This window comes from Ovis canadensis, chromosome 23 (genome assembly GCF_042477335.2).
Source record: "Ovis canadensis isolate MfBH-ARS-UI-01 breed Bighorn chromosome 23, ARS-UI_OviCan_v2, whole genome shotgun sequence".
Lineage (NCBI taxonomy): Eukaryota > Metazoa > Chordata > Mammalia > Artiodactyla > Bovidae > Ovis > Ovis canadensis.
In genome coordinates this window covers 55,572,242-55,592,757 of record NC_091267.1, presented here as the reverse complement: position 1 = coordinate 55,592,757, position 20,516 = coordinate 55,572,242, and the positions used below count along the sequence as shown (strand labels likewise).

The window sequence follows — 20,516 nt, the reverse complement described above, 5'->3', positions numbered from 1 at the left end:
AGATTTCTTAAATGACTCATCCTCCCTCCACCCTCCATGCCAAAAAAGATATAAAGGGAAAAAATTGATTAATTCTCTTGGTAGGAACTATAGACTTCTGATGTAAAAATATAAAGACAGTGAAAATATAAGACATAAATTTGAAGAAGGTATTTCAGCATATACTATCAAAGATAGATAACAGATAGATAGATAGATAAATGTTGTTCAGCCACTCACTCATGTCCGACTCTTTGTGACCCCATGGACTGTAGCCCCCCAGGCTCCTCTGTCCATGGGATTCTCCAGACAAGAAAACTGAAGTGGGTTGCCATTCCCTTCTCCAGGGGATCTTCCCAACCCATGAATGGAACACTTGTCTTCTGATTGGTGGGTGGATTCTTTACCACTGAGCCACCACATGCTATGAAAAGTAAGATTAAGGTAAACATCCCAACAGAAATGAATGGCAAAGACTTGAACAGGCTCCACACAAGGAGAAATCTCAATGGCCAATGGCAGGTAACTGGGGAAAAGCAAACTGAAATTCTTATCAGCTCTCTCTCCTCACCCTGGCGTCTTACAGCACGAAGAGCAGAAAGCACTGGGTGTCTCCTGCACAGCCTGTATCCCCTTTGGAGAACCCTGGTGTCACCTCGGTAAAACTGAGCTCATGACTCAGCAATTAGGCTCTCCCACACTCGAGCCTAGAGGAATGCTTACACTCGGCACTAAGAGACGCACAAGAATATTCAAGAAGCACTGTTCATAGTAACAACAAGGCAGAAATCACGCAAATACCCACCACTGCAGGATGGGGAGATAAGCTGTGTTACACTCAGCTCAAACAGAACCGTGCGCTGGAAACGGGCAGAGTACGGTTAACTTTCGTCAGGAATCTCCCAGGGTGAGAGACAAGACATCATCTAAGACACATAGGTTATTTCATTTGTGCAAAGTTCAAAAGCAGGCAAGCCTGAGCCTATTGTTTAGAAAGGCAAACATGGGTGGCAAAGTACAAAGGAAAAAAGCGATGGCTATCGCAGAAGTCAGCAGCAGAGACTTGTGTGGGGAGGGAAGGGGCTGTGATTGGAGAGGGAGGCGCACTCGTAGGTTCAGAGCTGTTCATTTTGTTCTTCAAAATTCATATGATTCTTTAAGATACACGTAAATGTTTTACAGACTCTTCATTAAGTTGCCGCTGTTGTTCACTCTCTAAGTCGTATTGGACTCTGCAACCCCAGGGACTGCAGCACGCCATGCTTCCATGTCCTTCACTATCTCTTGGAGTTTGTTCAAACTCATGTCCATTGAGTCTGTGATGCCATCCAATGTCTCCTCCTCTGCCACCCCCTCCTCCTGTCTCTTCATTAAGAGAACTGAATGGAAAGCAATCCCAGATCATTGTCTGGGGAGGACAAGCATCAGTTCCTTCCTCCTGCTTGGATGAGGGATGCAGGCTCGGCCCCGACACAGCACAGAAAATCATGCACGTCAGGGCTCAGAGCACACACGGTAACAGGGCAGACTCTACACCTCCTTATTTCACGTAAGGAAAATGCTGGGTGCGTTGATTTCATTCACTCACTTCAGTTCAGTTCAGTCGCTCAGTCGTGTCCGACTCCTTGCGACCCCATGAATCGCAGCAAGCCAGGCCTCCCTGTCCATCACCAACTCCTGGAGTTCACCCAAACCCATGTCCATCGAGTTGGTGATGCCATCCAACCATCTCATCCTCTGTCATCCCCTTCTCCTGCCCTCAATCTTTCCCAGCATCAGAGTTTTCAAATGAGTCAGCTCTCCGCATCAGGTGGCCAGAGTATTAGAGTTTCAGCTTCAACATCAGTCCTTCCAATGAACACCCAGAACTGATCTCCTTTAGGATGGACTGGTTGGATCTCCTTGCAGTCCAAGGGACTCTCAAGAGTCTTCTCCAACACCACAGTTCAAAAGCATCAATTCTTTGGCACTCAACTTTCTTTATAGTCCAACTCTTACATCCATACATGACCACTGGAAAAACCATAGCCTTGACTAGACGGACCTTTACTTGTTTGTTTATACTGCGCCTCAAGGCTTGCGGGATCTTAGTTCCTCAACCAGGGATTGAACCTGGGGCAGTGAAAATTCAGTCTTAACTAATGGACTGCCAGGGAATTCCCTGGGTGGGTTTTAAAACTTGCAGCATATTTCCACATCTTGTACAGTAGTGGTCTTTGACATTCACTGGCTTTTGTGCTTTTCAATATTTGAAATAAATTGGATTTTTATCACCCAACATCTAAAGTTCTATCATTTGGTCTGTATAAATTTAAAGAAACACTCAGACCATTTTTGGCCCACTGTGAAGACTAGAATAAGCTTTAAAGTCACATGCAAGAAGTGAAAGCAATTTGTGTATTCTTAGTCAAAAATACATATTTCCAAATATATTTCTCATCTGTTAAAGCCCTTGACTTTCTCCCCAAACTTGAAACCACTGGTGCCTGGTGACTTCTGATGGGGCTGGTGTGTGTTTCGGGCAGCTGCACAGTGGGGCCGAGCCTGTACCATCCAGGCAGTTATGCAGGAGACTGCAGGAACCTTAGTGGCCCCCATGCCTGCCCTGAGGCTGCCAGGTAAGCTCCCCGGCTTTAGTTATTGGTGACACCGCGAAGCTCTACATTGAGAAGAAGCTGAGGCCACAGAGGCTCAGGAGAAGACAGAGTCATGATGGATGGACGATGGAGCCCTGGGTATGAGAGACACAAGCAGGCGGCAAGACCCCAGGGGATTGCCACCCCGGCCACGCACATCAACCCGAACACTCCACACACTTGTAAGCTGTTTACAGACTGTCCACGTACCACCCACCATCTTCTCCCCATTCCCAAGCGCAGACCTGTCAAAGACCCTCCCACATGCACGCCTCTGTCCACTGTCTTCCCTTCCTGGAATCGCCTCCTAGCCGGTTCCTCCCGAACAGCCCAGTGTGTGACACGTGGTATCCACAAGCCTTCCCCATTACCTCCGTGACTGTGGGCTTTCCTGTTCCCGAATCCCTTTGTCCTCCTTGCATCCGAACATGGAACTTTATTAATACAGTTTTTATTGCTCACTAGGCACCTTCTTTCTCTCCCACCCTGTGGTCCCCTTGGCTCCCCAAACAAAGGAAAGAGCTCTAAGGAGACACTTTCTTCTATTTCCTTGTACTTCCCATAGTGTCTCCAGTGGCCTGAGTCGAGTCAGGGAGTTAATCCCATTTCAATTCCAGGGCATTTTCAAACTATGCCAGGCATAGCTCGGCACAAGGATTAAGAGGCTTACACAACCAACCAAAGTCTGTTAGATGAGCCTGGTTCCCCCTATACACACACACACACACACACACACACACCCCAAATCTACACATGCTCCTTCTCCAACCCCCAGTGAAAACCAAACTGTAGTCTCTGGCAATTACAGAAGAAGCCAAGTACTTTGGATTAAAGTAAAAGAAGGTCAAGCTCTAAATAAGGTCTCAAGTGTAGATACTTGGCTAATGCCCCAGAAAAGTCGTACCAGCAGGCGGAATCTGGAGCAGCTGGACTGGCTGACCAAGAACTCGACTCTACTGCCATGGACGGGAATCAACAGCAGGTGCCCGCTAGGTTCACAGGCCTATCACTTACCAGACTATTTCTGTCCAGAGGGAGAAAGTTTATCCTTTGGGCAAGGACCAGTCCACCAGGCTTCCCCCTCCAGGTTTTCCTAAATGGGAGTTTTTATATAGCTCTCCTGTTGTTCTTTTGTACAGCATGTGTGTGTGTGTGGCGGGGCGATGGAAGAGGGGAGCAAAGGGCGTGGTTAAATTCATTCTTTGGCTCAGCGTGTTTACAAAGCTTTAGTTCATCGTATACAACATATATAATATGCATGCATGTGCACATATACATATACATATCCACACACACACCAGTGCCTAAGATTTACTTAATTTTTTTCAATCTAAATCCAGTTTTTGTGAACTGAAATTTTTACTGGAGTAGCTGTGGATTCACACAGAGTTACAAGAAATAATACCAAGAGTCCTTGTACAAGTTGCCCTGTTTTCCCAAATGGCACCCTTTTGCAAAACTATAAGATCACCCAGACTCCTGACACCCACACTCCATCTCATACTCCCCTGGTTTTACTGGTGCTCCTCTGTGTGAGTTAAGTTCTGCACAGTTTTATCACCGTGTGGGTTTGTGTGTCCCCCCTGTATAGAGAGGTGACATTTCTAGCATCACAAGGATGTCCATGCTGCCCTTCCTCCCCCGACCCCCCACGCATCATCCTGACCATAACCACTAATCCCCTCTCTGTTTCAAAAATGGCTTCACTCCCCAAACATTATACAAGTGGAATCATACACCATGAAACCCTTGGCACTGGCTTTACTCACTCGGCTGTATTTCCCTGCAGGTTCGTGCAGGTGGCTTGCATCTGTTCTGTCTCTTTACATTGCTGAGTGGTGTTCCACAGTGTGACACGCCTGCTGTGTCCACTGAAGGACAGCCGGACTGATTCTGCCACTGACAAGGCTTCTGTGAACACTCATGTGCTGGTTTTCTGTGAAGCCACATTTTCATTTCTCTGGGATAAATACCCCAAGAGTGTGATTGCTAAACACAACAATAATTTCACGCTTGGTTTTAAAAGAAACTGCCCAACTGTCTTCCAGAGTTTTATATTCATGTAAATCATGTACCAATCACATCCTCTTCCTTGGCCACAAAGGTCATGATGTGGGGCAATCCTTCTACGGCAATTTAGAAACAGATAGAGCATCGGGCCAGGATCTTTCTAGAGACCAAAAATGGAACAAACCAAATACCAGAGCTAAAGGCACCTCTGTTTTTTCACCATGTGGATACCAGTGAAAACTGAAAGTGTCAGTCACTTAGTCATGCCCAACTGTCTGCGAGCCCATGGACTATAACCCACCAGGCTCCTCTGTCCATGGAATTCTCCAGACAAGAATATTGGATCAGATTGCCCTGTCCTCCTCCAGGGGATCTTCCCGACCCAGGGATCGAATCCGAGCCTCCTGCATTGCAGATGGATTCTTTACTGTCTGAGCCATGAGGATCTTGCAACAAATTCCACTCTTTCCTGAAACTAATTTCAACTGGGTTTCAATTCCCTGTAATCAAGAGTCCTAATTCCATTCACGTTTAAATCATTTTCTGCTTAAACTGTCACCCATCAGTGTTCCCACGATCTTCAAGGCTTAGTTCACTCAAAGGCACACCTTTACCACAATCCGTGGTGTCAGCTGACAGCAGAGGCCTTCTCTCAGCAGAGCCCACCCCCATCTGCCCACCCCACCTCCTTCCAACAACAAAACTGAAAGCCATTCGGCTGGGAATTCTAGATGATCAGGTTGTCTCAGGGTTACAGTAAAGAAGGCAGAGATCTAAACTAAGTCTAGAGAGTTTAAAGATTTGTACCCTGAAAAGCAAACAGTTAAGTGGTGGTTATGGGTGTGATTACTAACCAGCCTGATGCAATGTGATATAAAGCTTTTGAAATGCCAAAGAAACAGAGCAACCTGGCAGAGACTACCTTCAGGGTTTCCACAAGGTCTGTTCTCATTATTCATCACGCTTTGGTTTCATCATGTTTGGATTAGCAAAACCTGAAGCGTGGGTCGTGGTCTTTACAAAAATTAAGTACTTGCATTGCTGAGAATTAAATTAACCAGGGGGGAGGGAGACAATGCAAATTCACCGTTTCCTTTTTTATTTTAGTTTTATTTAGTAAAAATAGTTTGCTTATCAGGCTAGATAAAGCCACCATCACAGCTCTCGTCTACGTAGTCTGGGTTCCTACAAACCTTCCTCCAGCAGAAGAAGTTCAATATCCAAATAATGTTAATTTTAAACTACAGCCTTGACTTAACATGAGTAAGATGAAGCTACAGGACTGAAACAACGTTGTTCATGATTTTTCAGAAAAGAAAAAACATACGTGTATATACACACACACACACACACACGCTTTAGGGTCCTATTTTCTTATCTGCTCTTTACTCACAATGACTGCCTAGAAACAGCCAAGGCAGACACTCCACTCTCTCTGGGGGAAGCCCAAGTGTTCACACATGAGGCACCAAATTCAGATCTTGGAACAAAACAGTGAGCTCATACTGACCCAGCCACATCGTTTAAATTAAAGTCTAGAAAGAAAATGAACAGGACGTTATGGAAAATGTGAAGAATTCTAACATTCCTTCTCATATGAAAATGTTACTAAAACAGTAATGGTGGTAATAATGACAAAAACAACAGAAAAGGTAACAATAAACAACAATAAGGGAATTCCCCAGTGGTCCATAGGTTAGGACCCTGAGCTTCCACTGCTAGGTCCAGGTTCCATCCCTGGTTGGGGAACTAAGATCCTGCAAGCCTCTTGGTGAGGCCAAGTACAATAAATTAATTAATTTATTTAAAAAAATAATGAAACCATTTAGACCAAAGACATGTAGAGTCAGGAGTGTAACTGTGCTCTGTACAGGAGACTTGATGGTAATATTCATGAGTGACTGCTCCCTCATATTTGCATTTCCAAATTATTTCCCCCCAATTCTACTCTGCTTGAATAAATAACATCTTGACAACCACAAGTGGATGACATGGGTTAAATGATGACAGAACAGACTTAACCACATGGGTATGACAGCGTTTCAAGCACAGACATTCAAGGGGAGGACATGAGCCCCACACACATCTTTTAAATTCCTCTCACCTGATGTCTGAGAGATCGCACTTGTTCCCAGCGATGGCCATCACGATGTTTTCTGGACCATGTTCTTTCAGCTCTTTCACCCATTTCTTCAAGGTATGAAATGAATCCTAAACCAAAAGTGTAGTCAACCTTGGGAAAGACCCATCAACGTAATATCTCAACCACATAGAAATACAAACCCAATATAACCCACTGAAGAAAAATATTTTCAGGGGGCACACACACACAGATGAACATACTACCCCAATCTTGGCGCAAAATTTCGTATTCGCTAAGTTTTACTCACATAGGCTGTAAAAGGTTCCTTTTCTAAAACATAAACTTGAAGGAAGTTAAGATAATCATGTTAGTAATTTCCTTCTACAAATAACATTAATTTTAAATTACAGCCCTGCCTTAACATGAATAAGATGAAGCTACAGGACTGAAACAATGTTGTTCATGATTTATCAGAAATGAAAAAACATATATTTTTTTTTTTTTTTTTCGTGAAAGAGTTGGACATGACTTAGTGACTAAACAACAACAATAACCAAAGATGCAAAACTGAAAAATACTTTTCCTTTTCTTAAAAAAATTGAACATTCTGGAGAACAGTATCAGCAGGCATGACCTTACCCCTACGAACACACAATCAATTTTAAAAATGAATGATGACTGTTGTTTCATTTAGCAAATAGATTTGAAAGGCTTTGCTACATGTTGCTGTTGTTTAGTCGCTCAGTTGTGTCTGACTCTTTGTGACCCTATGGACTGTGGCCCACCAGACTCTTCTGTCCATGGGATTCTCCAGGTAAGAATACCTGTGTGGGTTCCCAACTCTTTCTCCACTTGCTACATATAGACAAGATAAACTCAGCATTTAGTGTTCATTCCCAGCAACCACTGTTGCACCATGCTATGCAACCTCATCCCAGGCTCCAGGCAGGACTCAGGCAGTGAAGTCCCTGCTTTGGTCTTTCTAGAACAGAGAGAGGCCACAGATGGCACCAAAGTTCTAAAGGGGGCATTCCTACCTGCTTGGTAATGTCGTACACTATGACAGCTGCCGCAGATCCACGATAGTACATGGGGGCCAGTGAGTGAAACTGATGAGGAACAAGGCACAGTTTTAGGCCAAGGTAAGCATATTTTATACCATCCCACATTACCATAAAATTATCCTCCTACATCAGCCCCATACGATCCCTGGATTCCTCCCCTAGGACTTCCCCAGGGCTCAGATAATACATTTTCCTCCACCACAGCTCACACCCTTGTGATTTACAGACCATGAAACTCACTCTTGGGCCTGGCCAAAAGTAAACGTTATTATCAGTGTGGCTATCCTAGGAATTTTCTTTTCTTTACTGCTCTTTGTTTATCTTATATGATGGACCAGGACAATCTCATTAGGATGATACAACAATAAGATGTCTACTAAGGACACAGATCACACAATCCGGGGCCAGCCTCTAGAGAGGAACACCTCAGCTGGGGCACCTTGGCCTCTGCCCTCGGGGTGGGCAATTCCTGCAAATTCTCAACAAACAGTGAAAGAGATGAGCTTCCCTCCAAATGTGAACAGAGCAATCAGCGCTGGTCAGAACCACTGACCCCCAAGAAGCACTTATCCCCAGGGAGGATGGATACTTATCGTGGGGACACACACAGATTTTATGTCTATTTTGAAGAATATACCTTTAAACATATTTGAACATATCTGAAGAATACATCACAGAGGGGTTTTGAAAGACAATGAGAAAAAGATAACAGCTCAATTGAAAAATGAACAAAGGATATAGATAGATAGATAGATGAATCACAGAGGAAGAGTTATAAAGTGCCAATAAATATTTTTAAACATGTTCAATGATAATAAAATAAATGAAAACAAAAGCAATGATGGACTATTTATTAATTGTTTAAGTATTAAAAAGTCATCATAACTGGAGTTGGTGTGGCTTTGGGGAGGGAGGCACTCACTCATCCACAGGAATGTATTTAAAGATGTGACCACCGAGGGACTTCCCTGGTGGTCCAGTGGCTAAGACTTCACCGTCCCAATTCAGGAGGCCTGGATTCGAGCCCTGGTCAGGGAACTACATCCCGCATGCCGCAACCAGGGACCCAGCACACCACAATGAAAATCCTGTAACCTATAACTAAGACCCAACGCAGCCAAGTAAATGAATAAATAAATAAATATTTAAAGGAGAAAAAAATAAAAAGAACTTACGGAAAGTCAGACAGAGAAAGACAAGTATCTTATGATATCACTTATATGTGGAATCTAGAAAAACAACCTAAATGAACTTCTTTACAAAACATAAACTGACTCACTGACATAGAAAACAAACTTACGGTTACCAAAGAGGAAAGCTGGGAGGAATAAATTAGAAGTGTTGGATTCACATACACACACCATGCACGCAGGCTAAGGTGTGCACGCAGGCTAAGTTGCTTCAGTCATGTCTGACTCTGTGACGCTATGGACTGTAGCTTGCCAGGGTCCTCCTGTCTATGTGATTCTCCAGGCAAGAATACTGGAGTGGGTCACCATTTCCTCCTCCAGGGGTTTTTCCCAACTCAGAGATCAAACCCGCATCTCTTGTGTCTCCTGCATTGGCAGATGGATTCTTTACCACTAGTGCCACCTGGGAAGCCCCATATACACACTACTATATATAAAACAGTAGATTCAGAGGGATATGTGCTTGCTAAGTCGCTTCAGTCACGTCCGACTCTTTGCGACCCTGTGGATCACAGTCTGCCAGGTTCCTCTGTCCATGGGATTTTCCAGCAAGAATACCGGAGTGGGCTGCCATCTCCTACTCCAGGGGATCGTCCCAACCCAGGGATCAAACCCGTGTCTCTTATATGGATTTATATATATGTATCAAAATCACTTTGCTGTACACCTGAAAGTAACATAGCACTGTAAATCTCCAATAGGAAATACAAATCAAAATTAAAATAATAATAAAAGCAGCCATATTTACTAGAGAGTCAGGGTGGGAGGGAGCAGGGAGGGGAGGAAGGATGGACACTTTCCCGTCAAACAATAAAACCATCATTCGTTTACTTCCTGTGCAATGCTTTTCACTGAACCAACACTGGCCAAGTTGAAATGATCCTATCTGGAAACTGGATGCATGTCCCCCCGCCCCGAGGTTCCCCTCTACTGCAGGATGCTAGCACGGCCTCACCAGAGTGTACAAGGAAGCAGGCCCCCGTCCCAGCCTCTGGGCCTTGGGCGAGTCTCCACTCCATGAGAAGCTTTCCGCACCCGTGTGGTTTTCAGAAGGGTGCACGTGTTACATGGAGCTCAGGATGGACACAGGAGTTCCCGGCAGGAGGGCCCTGGCCACTGGCCCTGACTCACTGAGGACAGAGCTTTCCATCAGCACTGACTACCCCGCTCTGGACTGTCCTTGTCAGCCCTCAAACATCTATTTTTAGTCCATTTTTTGGCAACCCACTCCAGATGCAGAAACCAAAATCAGAATTCCTGCCATAAAGGAGGAAAAAGCCATGTGTTTGCTAGACATTCCTGCTTTGCTAATGGAAAGGAATAAAGTGTCCCTGCAGCCCAATTACATAAAATGCCTATTTTTCCAAAACAGCCTCCATCTAAGAAAAGTCCACTTAAACACTTGAAGTAAGAGAGGCAGTACCAAACATACATCTCGAAAATCGAGACACTCGCGAACTCAGACACAAACGGTGGATCTTCTAAAATAGTTCTCAGCAGTAACGCCATGAAGTGAATCTGGAACAGTCACTGGTCTATAGGTCTCATGAATTATTGATTAGAGCTTTCTATATAATGCATTACTTGCTCTTTCCTTCCTCCAAATGGAATCATTTTGAAATAAACCCGGGGGTGAAGCCACTTCAACTTTATTGCCGGGGACTTAGGGGTTTTAATAAGCTAAAGTTCGAGTCTCAGTTCTAAAACCCAATAACGCATTGACCAAAGGATGTTTGTGGAGGACAGAAAGATAAATCATGTCTCACCTACAATGTGTATACTTCCCCCACACATATAAAACAAAAGCACCACAAACAGCCTCAGTATTCAACATGACATCATTCCATTTCCATGAGGTCGGAATTAAGACTGATGAAACACTTGAGTAAAAGATTCTTCTAGAAACAAAGTGTGCAATCACAGGAGGTTGACAAAACTTATCAGAACAACTCACCTTGAAAGGTTATTTGAAAATCAGCACAATAGCGGCCAATTCGAAATCCCTTCCTCCCTAACTACATCTAGAATGCCACATTAAAGAGTTCAGATAACTTTCAGGTGACATTTAATCGTTTAGAGGAAGCACAGGGCACTGCGAACAGACAATGTGTTTGCTCAAAAGAAATGACTGTTTATGTCCGTGTGTGTGTGTGACTGTGTTGTAATTGCCGGATGTCTACAGGGTGAGGGCAAGGGATTGCCCTCCTCTGAGCATCTTAGACTCTCAGCTTTCACAGGTGCAAAGTGCCACCCACTTCCAGCAACCAGCAGAGGGATACATGGGCATGGCCTTTCTGGAAAGCATCTGGACAATGTATTTACAAAGGCTTACCTACAAGTCCACTGGCAGAGGAATGGATTAAGAAAATGTGGTATATATGTGGGCTTCCCAAGCGGCACTAATAGTAAAGAATCCACCAGCCAGTGCAGGAGACTAAGGGATGAAGGTTCGATCCCTGGGGTACACAATGAAATATTACTCAGCTATTAAAAAAAGAACAAAATAATATCAGTTGCAGCAACATGGATGGACCCAGAGATTATCATACTGAGTGAAGTCAGACACAGAAAGACAAATACCATATGATATCACTTATATGTGGCATCTAATTCTTTAAAAAGATACAAATGAACTTACTTACAAAACAGACTTATAGATATCGATAACAAACTTACAGTTACCAAAGAGCAAATGTGAGGGAGAGGAATAAATCAGAAGCTTGGGATAAACACACGCACATTACTATAGATAAAATAGATAACCAACAAGGACCTACTGTATAGCACAGGGAAGAGTATTCAGTATTCTGTAATGAGTAAGCTACTTGAGGAAAGAATCTAAAAACGAATGAATATATGTATAACTAAATCATGTTGCGATACACCTAACACTAACACTACACTGTAAATCAACGACTCCAGTAAAAATTAAAAAAAAGTCTTGAAACATTTGTACACTTTGACTCAACAGTTTCACTTCTGAAGGGGATGATCAGAGGTGGCCTCAAAGAAACCATAATTGGTTGGTTTAATAGCTGGATACTGGGCAGCAATTAAACTCAAGTTTCTGAAAAATATTAAATGGCATAGAAAGCAAGATGGCTCAGTATTTCCCAAGGGCAGTGTCCTGCAGAACACTGTGCCCTTGAAGAGCTTTTTGGAGAGAAAGCTTTCTTGGCCAAGTAAGTTTCAGGAATCGCTACATACTAAAACTTTCGAACCATGTGTTGGAGAAGATTCTTGAGAGTCCCTTGGACAGCAAGGAGATCAAATCAGTCAATCCTAAAGGAAACCAACCATGAATATTCATTGGAAGGACCGAAGCTTCAATTCTTTGGCCACCTGATGTGAAGAGCTGATTCATTGGAAAAGACCCTGATGCTGGGAAAGACTGACGGCAGGAGGAGAAGGGGACAACAGAGGATGAGATGGTTGGATGGTATCACCGATTCAATGGATGTGAGTCTGAGCAAACTCTGGGAGACAGTGAAGGACAGGGAAGCCTGGCGTGCTGCAGTCCATGGGGTTGCAAAGAGTCGGACACAGCTTAGCAACTGAACAACAACATATTATAATGCTTCCCTGGAGTTCACAAAGTATTATTGGTACAAGAAAGGCTCTGAAATTTTCTATAATAAAGAAACTTATTTATTTATTTTGCTTTCACTCAGGATTCTTTATTTTCTACCTTTTTTCAAGTAATATTTCTTAACATCTAGGGACCTAGTGAGTGTCTTGAGAACCCACTTTAGGGGCACAGGGTGAAGAGATCTCGACTCAAGACAGGGTGCTGACCTGCATCTGGCTCAGTACCAGTCTGGGTTGGGGTGGGCAGGAGTGGGTGGTGACAGCTAAGGTTTTTCCAGCTCTGTGAGGACACTCATGGTCAAGGTCAGACAGACTCTGGATGGAACTCTGGCCCTGCTCTTGCCTCACGTGCAACACAAAGCTCCCTTCATCCCATTCCACAGCATCCTGTGTGTGCACGCACACACCGTCAGCACACAGTGGAAAGTACCATTCCAGGAAACCCAGTCCTTTAGACCACCCAGTCAACTTCAGGCAAAATTCCTTACACGCAGGTCTGTGGCATCATAAATTCCATAGCAGCAATGTTCTGCATGTCAAGAAGGAGTAGTGATGGAAAATACATGAAGTTTCCTAAAAAGGACCAACCCCAGCTGGGCTCTGCCTCCCGGGTGCGAGTTACCCCAGCCGAGGGCACTGGCATCAGGCCCACGAGCTGCAGGGCTTGGTTGTCTGAGGATCTCAGAGAACGCTGGTCCCTTGTGTGATGCTTTCGCATAGTCCAGGGGCCAGTGCTGGTCTGTCCTGGGCGTGGGGGTGGGGCAGCACACAAGCAGAAATCCTCAGCCTCCCCCAGAACGCCAGGGCAGTGGGCAGTCTAGGGCAGAAGCCAGAACATGTCCTGAGGTCCCTCAGGATTCAAACAAAGGGGGAAGAGGGGGAAGAGCATTCCTGACATTCCCGACATTCCCAGCTGGCAGAAGCTGAATGGAAAAACCATCACTGAATGTACCTTCTGTGCCATTCAGAAGAAGGTTTCTGAGGTTTCACAGACCCTCTCTCTCCACAGAAAGCAGAGGCCTATTTAATATGCCTACTCAGATGTCCTAAAAACCCAATAATAAATACATAAAGTTGAATAGAAAAACCTATCAAAATGGCTATTCTGAATAATGCATTACAGGCAAACCCATCACTTGTTTTCACGTTTCCTGAAAGAACTCTTTTAAAATGTTAACTGTATACATTATGTTTGCAATGAAAGGGGATTTTTTTTCCCCTTTACTTTCTTTTTTCTTTTAAAGTTCCAACACCAAAGGATTTCCTCAGCATTCAGGAATCACATCCACAGAGCTCACCCCTCCTCCATTTACACCTTTTCTCAGCTACTGACTCCACCCAGAACCTTCTGTAATCCCCCTGTTTGGGCAGCAGCAGGAACTCAACAAACTTTCAGCAATGAAAGAGCCAATAACCCTGTGTGGATGGGCAGGCTAGATGGTGGTGGTGGTTGTGGGGGGCGGGTGTGTGTCCCATTGTACAGATGAGAAAACCAAGGCTCAGGATGATTAAGCAAACTGCCCACAGACACACAGCTCTTAAAAGTCTGTAAATGTAGATATTCTGACCCCAAATTCCACTCTTTTTCCACTATTCAGTTTCTTCTCTGAAAGGAAGCATCACTTTCAGAGGTGTAATGAAGATGCAGGCTGGCACTAACTTTACTCATTCATTCAGCACCCATCTACTGGACATCTGGTACATGACAGGGCCGTTCTAAGCGATGGCGACAGAGGGTCAGCAGGTAGAACAATAGTGCTCCAAGCTATCCACAGCTTCACCCTTACAGCACAGGGCGGCCAGAGGTGGGCAGCTGGTCCTGGGAAAGGAGGTTACGCCGAGCTACCAGCTGGGGGCAGTGGCATCATGCAGGGTCTTCCATATGCGTCCTCTCAGATGGAAGAGGGAGGCGGGGGAGTCAGAGAAGCTGGAAGACGCTCTGCTTTGAAGATGGGTGAATGGGCCACAAGGTGAAGACTGTGGGCTGACTCTTCTCAGAGCCTCCAAAAACGAACCCGCAGGCCCACGCTCCAGACCTGGGAGGCTGTGCACCCAGGCTGTTAGAAGGCACTACATGTGCGTTACAACAGCCACAGGAAACAGAGACGGTGAAGACGCCGACAAATCCCTGTCCTTCAGAAGCACTCTCCTCAGAGTGGACAGAGGAGGTGGCTCCTTCAGAGGGGCATCTCTGAAGATAAAGTTCCCACTCAGAGGCCACACCTTTGTCCACATAACAGGACCTGCAGGTGCTTCTCCAGGCTACACGAAGTCTGTGTGTCTAACTTCCTTGTCAGGAACTACATGTATTGCTTGTATTTTAACCAGACGTATGAAATCAGCGGCGTAAAAGGAAAAGAGGGAAAGCAGGGGAGGAGAGAAGGCCGACCAGGTAAAGGGCATCTCAGGTTCTTTTTCTTTTCCTTGAATAGATGAACTTTAATATGTTCTAAATCTACTGTCCGTTTGCCTGGTGTCCAATGAAGCATTTCACTGATGCCTTCTCAGTGTATACAATTAAAATTAGAATTGGAAAATTTAATGACTATTGATATTTTATCTAATTATTCTTCCATGTTTGCCACCTAACCATCTCAGGTTCTTAACAAGCACAACCCCAGCCGGGCCCCAAAGTCCTGCCTCCCGCCCCACCACCTGGGTTCTCTGCCCCAGGTCCCCTGAGAGTCACAGGAGGAGACTGGCCTTCAGCCAAGAGGTGCAGACCCTGCCTCACAATGAGAAGGCACTTATGGCATCAGGTGGGTGCATGCTAAGTCGCTTCAGTCGTGTCTGACTCTTTTCGACCCCATAGACTGTAGCCCACCAGGCTCCTCTGTGCATGGGATTCTCCAGGCAAGAATAGTAGAGTGGGTTGCCATGCCCTCCTCCAGGGGATCTTCGTGACCCATGGATTGAACCCGCATCTCTTGAGTCTCCTGCATTGGCAGGTGGCTTCTTTACCACTAGCGCCACCTGGGAAGACCTCATGGCATCACATCCCAGGCTAAAGACACAGAAAAAGCCCTAGGAACCAAGAGTCTTCATCCAGAGGAGCCGCACTGGTCCCCAGGAGGGGGAGATGCTCTCTGGGGAGCAGAGGGTCTGTCCTGGTGGGGAGGATGCCAGAGGAAGGGGCCGGGTCCCTTCAGGCCAGCTCAGGGTTGAGACCCCCCAGCCCACCACTGCTCCTGAGTCCCCATTCCCCGTCCCCTCCCCCTTCCCAGCATTCCCACCCCACCCGCTGAGGGCAGAGACTTCGCAGTGTTTCCTGAAGGACTTACTGGATTTATTTTTTCAGTACACGGACGTGTCTTTCCTCTTTCTCTCCTGTCGGCAACATTCTGACACCCAGCAGGACAATTCTGCACGTAAAATCTTATTTTCCTAAATGACGCTAACACCCCCACACAGAACAAACCCTGGGAGCCAGGTCGGTGAGCAGCTGCCCCAGCCCAAACACCACTGTCACACTCTTTCCCTCGGTTTCTGTTGCCGGGTCTCTGCCCTTCTGGGTGACTTTTCACTGAAAAGTGACTCCTGAGGCTCCCAGACCCCATCGACAGCCGCTGCTCTCATTTAAGAGCACATCTGCAGGCCTCTGAGCCATCAGCTTCACACACAACCTTCACCCACTTTTCTTTTCTAAGAGCCTTCTTGGGGGTGGGGCGATGGAGGGAGGGCATGGTTCCCTAATTCAGACCTCAGTCCACACTGTGGAAGCACTGTTCTCTAAGAAGGGGCGTTGCACAGACCCTACCTCCTCCCACTGAAGGCAGACCCCCCACAATGGAAGTCTGTGAGGAGGTGCCGAGGGTAAAGCCCCCCTCCCTCCAGCAGCGCTGAGTGTAGGCTCGGTGCTGGGAGCTGGGAGCTGGCCTCTCTCTCCAGGGGCTGTAGGGCGAGCCGGGGAGAAAACAAAGATCAGCTCTTTCAGAGCCTGTAAGAGGCTTCTTTCTTCAAGGACCCATGAAGGTCAAACTTTCCTCTGACTTTAGCCACAGCCTATGAATAGTGAACCACTTTCCTGACCACGAACTCCAGGGCCCTAAGAAAGAAGGAAAGGAAGCAGAAGTTTCTTTTGATGTTTGTAAAGAGCCTGAACTTGACCTGGAACTTCTTGTCTTCAATTCTCTTTTCCTTCCCAAGGACCCATTCTGACCCAATATTTAGGCCACGGCTTTCTCAGCTGCACCCTAACATCTATGATCCCATTATCTAAGCTTCCAAGTTATGGGAGATGGGAGGAGCTGAGCCCAAGGAGGGAAATGAGGGGGCTTGCCAGGTGGCTCAGCAGTAAAGAACCCACATCTCAGCAATGCAGGAGACTCAGGTTCTGTCTCCAGGTGGGGAAGATCCCTGAGAGAAGAGAAGGGCTAACACTCCAGTATTCTTGCCTGGAGAATCCCATGGACAGAGTAGCCTGGCGGGCTATAGTCCATGGGGTCACAAAGAGTAGGACACGACTTAGCAACTAAACGACAAGCCAACTAGGAAAGACAGACAACTACAACGATGACTCTCACCAAATGAAACAAAACAATAAGATGATGTTCATTTTTTTTTTCCAGGTTAGATTCTTAAAATAATGCTGCTCTGATGGATCACAAAAGGAAAAGGAAGTCTGACATTTTTCCAGGATGCTGACATTTTTAATGGAGTTATTCTATGGATGGTGACTGTGTTTTAAAGCAGGCACAGAAAGATTTGGAAGTATACATCTAGAAAGGTAACGCTTCGTCTCACATTGTGATATTCAGTAGCAGAGGATACACTGGTCCCCAGCTGAAACGGAAGAACAGGAGGAAATCAGAGGAAACTCGGAAGAAAGGAATAAGCTGACATCCTGGCACAGAAGTCTCATTCCCCTCACAAATCCTGACAATAGGAGCTGGGACAACAGAGCTCGGCAGATAATTTCCCTTCTCTCCCCAGGGCTCTCTCTGAGCTCCAGTCCCTGAGAGCATCCCTCTAGAGGCTCTGCTGATCTACCGCTGCCCCTCCTCACCCGTCATCAGGAAGCAGAAACCAACAGGACAACCCCTGCGAACAGGACAGGAGGGACACCCCAGAAGCCACCTCCGAGCTCCGACAGGGCACTCTTCTCTCGCAACAATGCCCCTGGGGAGCAGCATAGTCAATGCACAAATCTCAAAAACGGTAAGCTTTTAAAAGACTGGATTCAACAATCAACTGGAAATGGTTACATATTTTTAACCTTTTTTTTTTTTTTTTTTTTACAGAGGCACTTGATGGATTACCATTTGGCACTGAAAGAACTGGAGGGTGCCCATCATATAGGGCTGAACTAAAAGCAAAAGACAACATGTCAAGAATGAATGCACTCTATCCACAGACAAAACTCTAGGTGGGAAAGACACATGCACCCTTTTGTTCACAGCATCACTATTCACAACAGCCAAGACATGGTAACAACCTAAGTGTCCGTCAACAGAGGAACAGATAAAGAAAATGCGATACTTACATACTGTGGGATATTACTCAGCCATAAAAAAAGAATGAAACAATGCCACTTGCAGCTATGTGGATGAACCTAGAGATTATTACACTAAGTGAAGTAAGTCAGACAGAGAAAGACAAATATCATATGATATCACTTATATGTGAAATCTAAAACATGACACATATAAGCTTATCTATGAAACAGACTCACAGACACAGAGCACAGACTTGTAGTTACCAAGAGGGACAGAGGGCTGACGATAGATGATGGACTGGGAGTCTGGGATTAGCAGATGCAAGCTATTTCACACAGGATGGATAAACAAGGTCCTACTGTACAGCACAGGGAACTACATTCAATATCCTATGATAAACCATAATGGAAAAGAATACGGAAAGAATATCTGTGTGTGTGTGTATAACTGAGCCACTTTGCTATACAGCAGAAATTAGCACAACATTGTAAATCAACTACACTTCAATAAAATTTACAACAAACAAACAAGAATGAATGCACTCTTCTACAGGAACAGGAGACCAGGATCAGTGCTCACAGGGAAAAATCATCCTTGGAGAGTACGAATCTGCGCCACATCTAACGTAGACTCAGCACCACAGTAAGTAGGACATGGACAGGAGTGCTGTGTGTGCCAGGCAGACTCAGACATGGTCCAGTTTTGAGGAGTCATCATATGCAACACACCGCGTGGAGCAGTTAAATCTGTCTTGATACAGTCAACTCATAAATCCAAAGAGAGTGGGTTCAGCATTGTAAAAACTAGGGAGAACAGCAGTAGATTTCTACAACGATAAGGAGGGAAAATAAAATGCACTGGACTCCAACGATTAATGAGAGAACCAACCGCAATCCGCACCAGCAACAGCAGGGAATTTATTTTTAGCTCAAACATGAGGCAACGTCATTACAAGCACGATTAAGTCCAGCACGAAGCTGCCAAAACGACTGAAAAACTGCCATCACTGGAGCGAGAGCAGGCTGCATGGAGGGACGAGACAAGGTCAGCCTGGGGGTAACACGCCAAGCTGTCGAGGGCCAGAGGGATCCATGACCACGAGGTCAGGGGGACTCTGTCCACTCACGCTCCACAAACCTGGATTCACCTGAAATGACCACCCAAACCCAAGCCTCCTTCCCTGGAGTATAAGAAGAAGCCCTAATATGAGGCTTATGCTTTTCAAATTATAGACACAGTGATATAGTCACAGGTATCTACAACCTGAGAGATAAATTTTAGAAAAGCAATTAGAATAATTAAAAATATAGGCCTATGAAAGACATGTTACGGTGCTTTTGCTTTGAGATGCTAAGTGGGCCAGACTCCAAACTCTGATAGTCATGTTAGAGCCAAATTTCACCCAAAGTAATTGATCTCATGACTATTAGACTAGGTAAGTCAATGTCAAGAATCCTGCTTCAATCACACAGAAATCTCCCTCTAGGGACACTTCAACACAAGTGAAAACAGCAGGTTATAAAGAATCAGGATCCCATTGATAAGAAATTATCACACACACACATACAGTGAGCTATCTGGAGAATGGCCACCTAATGTCAACAGTAGAAATAATATCTGGGCTGTGGGATTTTAGATCATTTTAATTGTGTGGTTTTCTGTGCTTTTTTTCCATCAATACATAACTATCAATCCCAGGACCCAGACTGCTCGATTCAAATTTCTGCTTTATACCTTCTTAGCTGTGTGGTCTTGACCAGGTTACTCACCCTCTCTGAGCCGGGGTGACCTCCCCTGTGGATTGCGATAAAGACAGTCCCAGCTGAGTGCCGTGAGTGGGCTACACGTATTAGTGCACAGTAAGCACTGAGCACAAAACCGGGGCACAGCCTGGAGGACATGCCGCGGCAGGAGGAGCCACAACACTGCCTCTCCTAGAGGACATGCAGCGGCAGGAGGCGCCGCAACGCTGCCTCTCCTAGAGGACATGCCGCGGCAGGAGGAGCCGCAACGCTGCCTCTCCTAGAGGACATGCAGCGGCAGGAGCCGCAACGCTGCCTCTCCGTGTAAAACGGACTGATGACACCCAGGAAGAGCCGCTGCAGGGGCTTCCCTGGTGGCTCAGTGGTAAAGAATCTGCCTGCCAATGCAGGAGACACAGCTACGATCCCTGGTCCGGGAAGATCCCACATGCCGCAGAGCAACTAAGCCTGTGGGCCACAACTACTGAGTCTGTGCTCCAGAGCCTAGGAGCCGCGACAAGAGAAGCCACTGCAATAAGATGCCAGTGCGCCACAACCAGAGAGTAGCCCCTGCTCACAGCAACTAGAGAAAAGCCCATGAGTGCAGCAAGGAACACCCAGCACAGCCAAATAGAAATAAATAAAATTATTTTTTCAATTAATTTAAAATTATTTTTTTAAAGCAGCTGCATAAGCAACTATTTCATGAGCAAAAGTAAAATGGGGAAGAAGAAAACCTCTTTGCTTAAGGAACAAACCCCCAACTCCAAAAACAGAAATCTAGCTGAT

At 45.5% G+C, this 20,516-nt stretch overlaps 1 protein-coding gene across 2 annotated transcripts in view; it reads right to left on the bottom strand.

Moving 5' to 3' along the window:
- Positions 1-20,516, bottom strand: part of RAB31 (RAB31, member RAS oncogene family) — an 81,274-nt gene that overhangs the window by 23,658 nt on the left and 37,100 nt on the right. Inside the window, exons 4-5 of one of the 2 annotated variants that reach the window (XM_069568655.1) lie at positions 7,746-7,817; positions 6,730-6,836 (exon numbers count right to left, since the gene is read on the bottom strand). In XM_069568655.1, coding sequence (XP_069424756.1) covers positions 6,730-6,836; positions 7,746-7,817 — 179 coding nt within the window. The remainder of the gene's footprint in view (positions 1-6,729; positions 6,837-7,745; positions 7,818-20,516) is intronic. The other variant, XM_069568656.1, reaches the window with a different exon arrangement.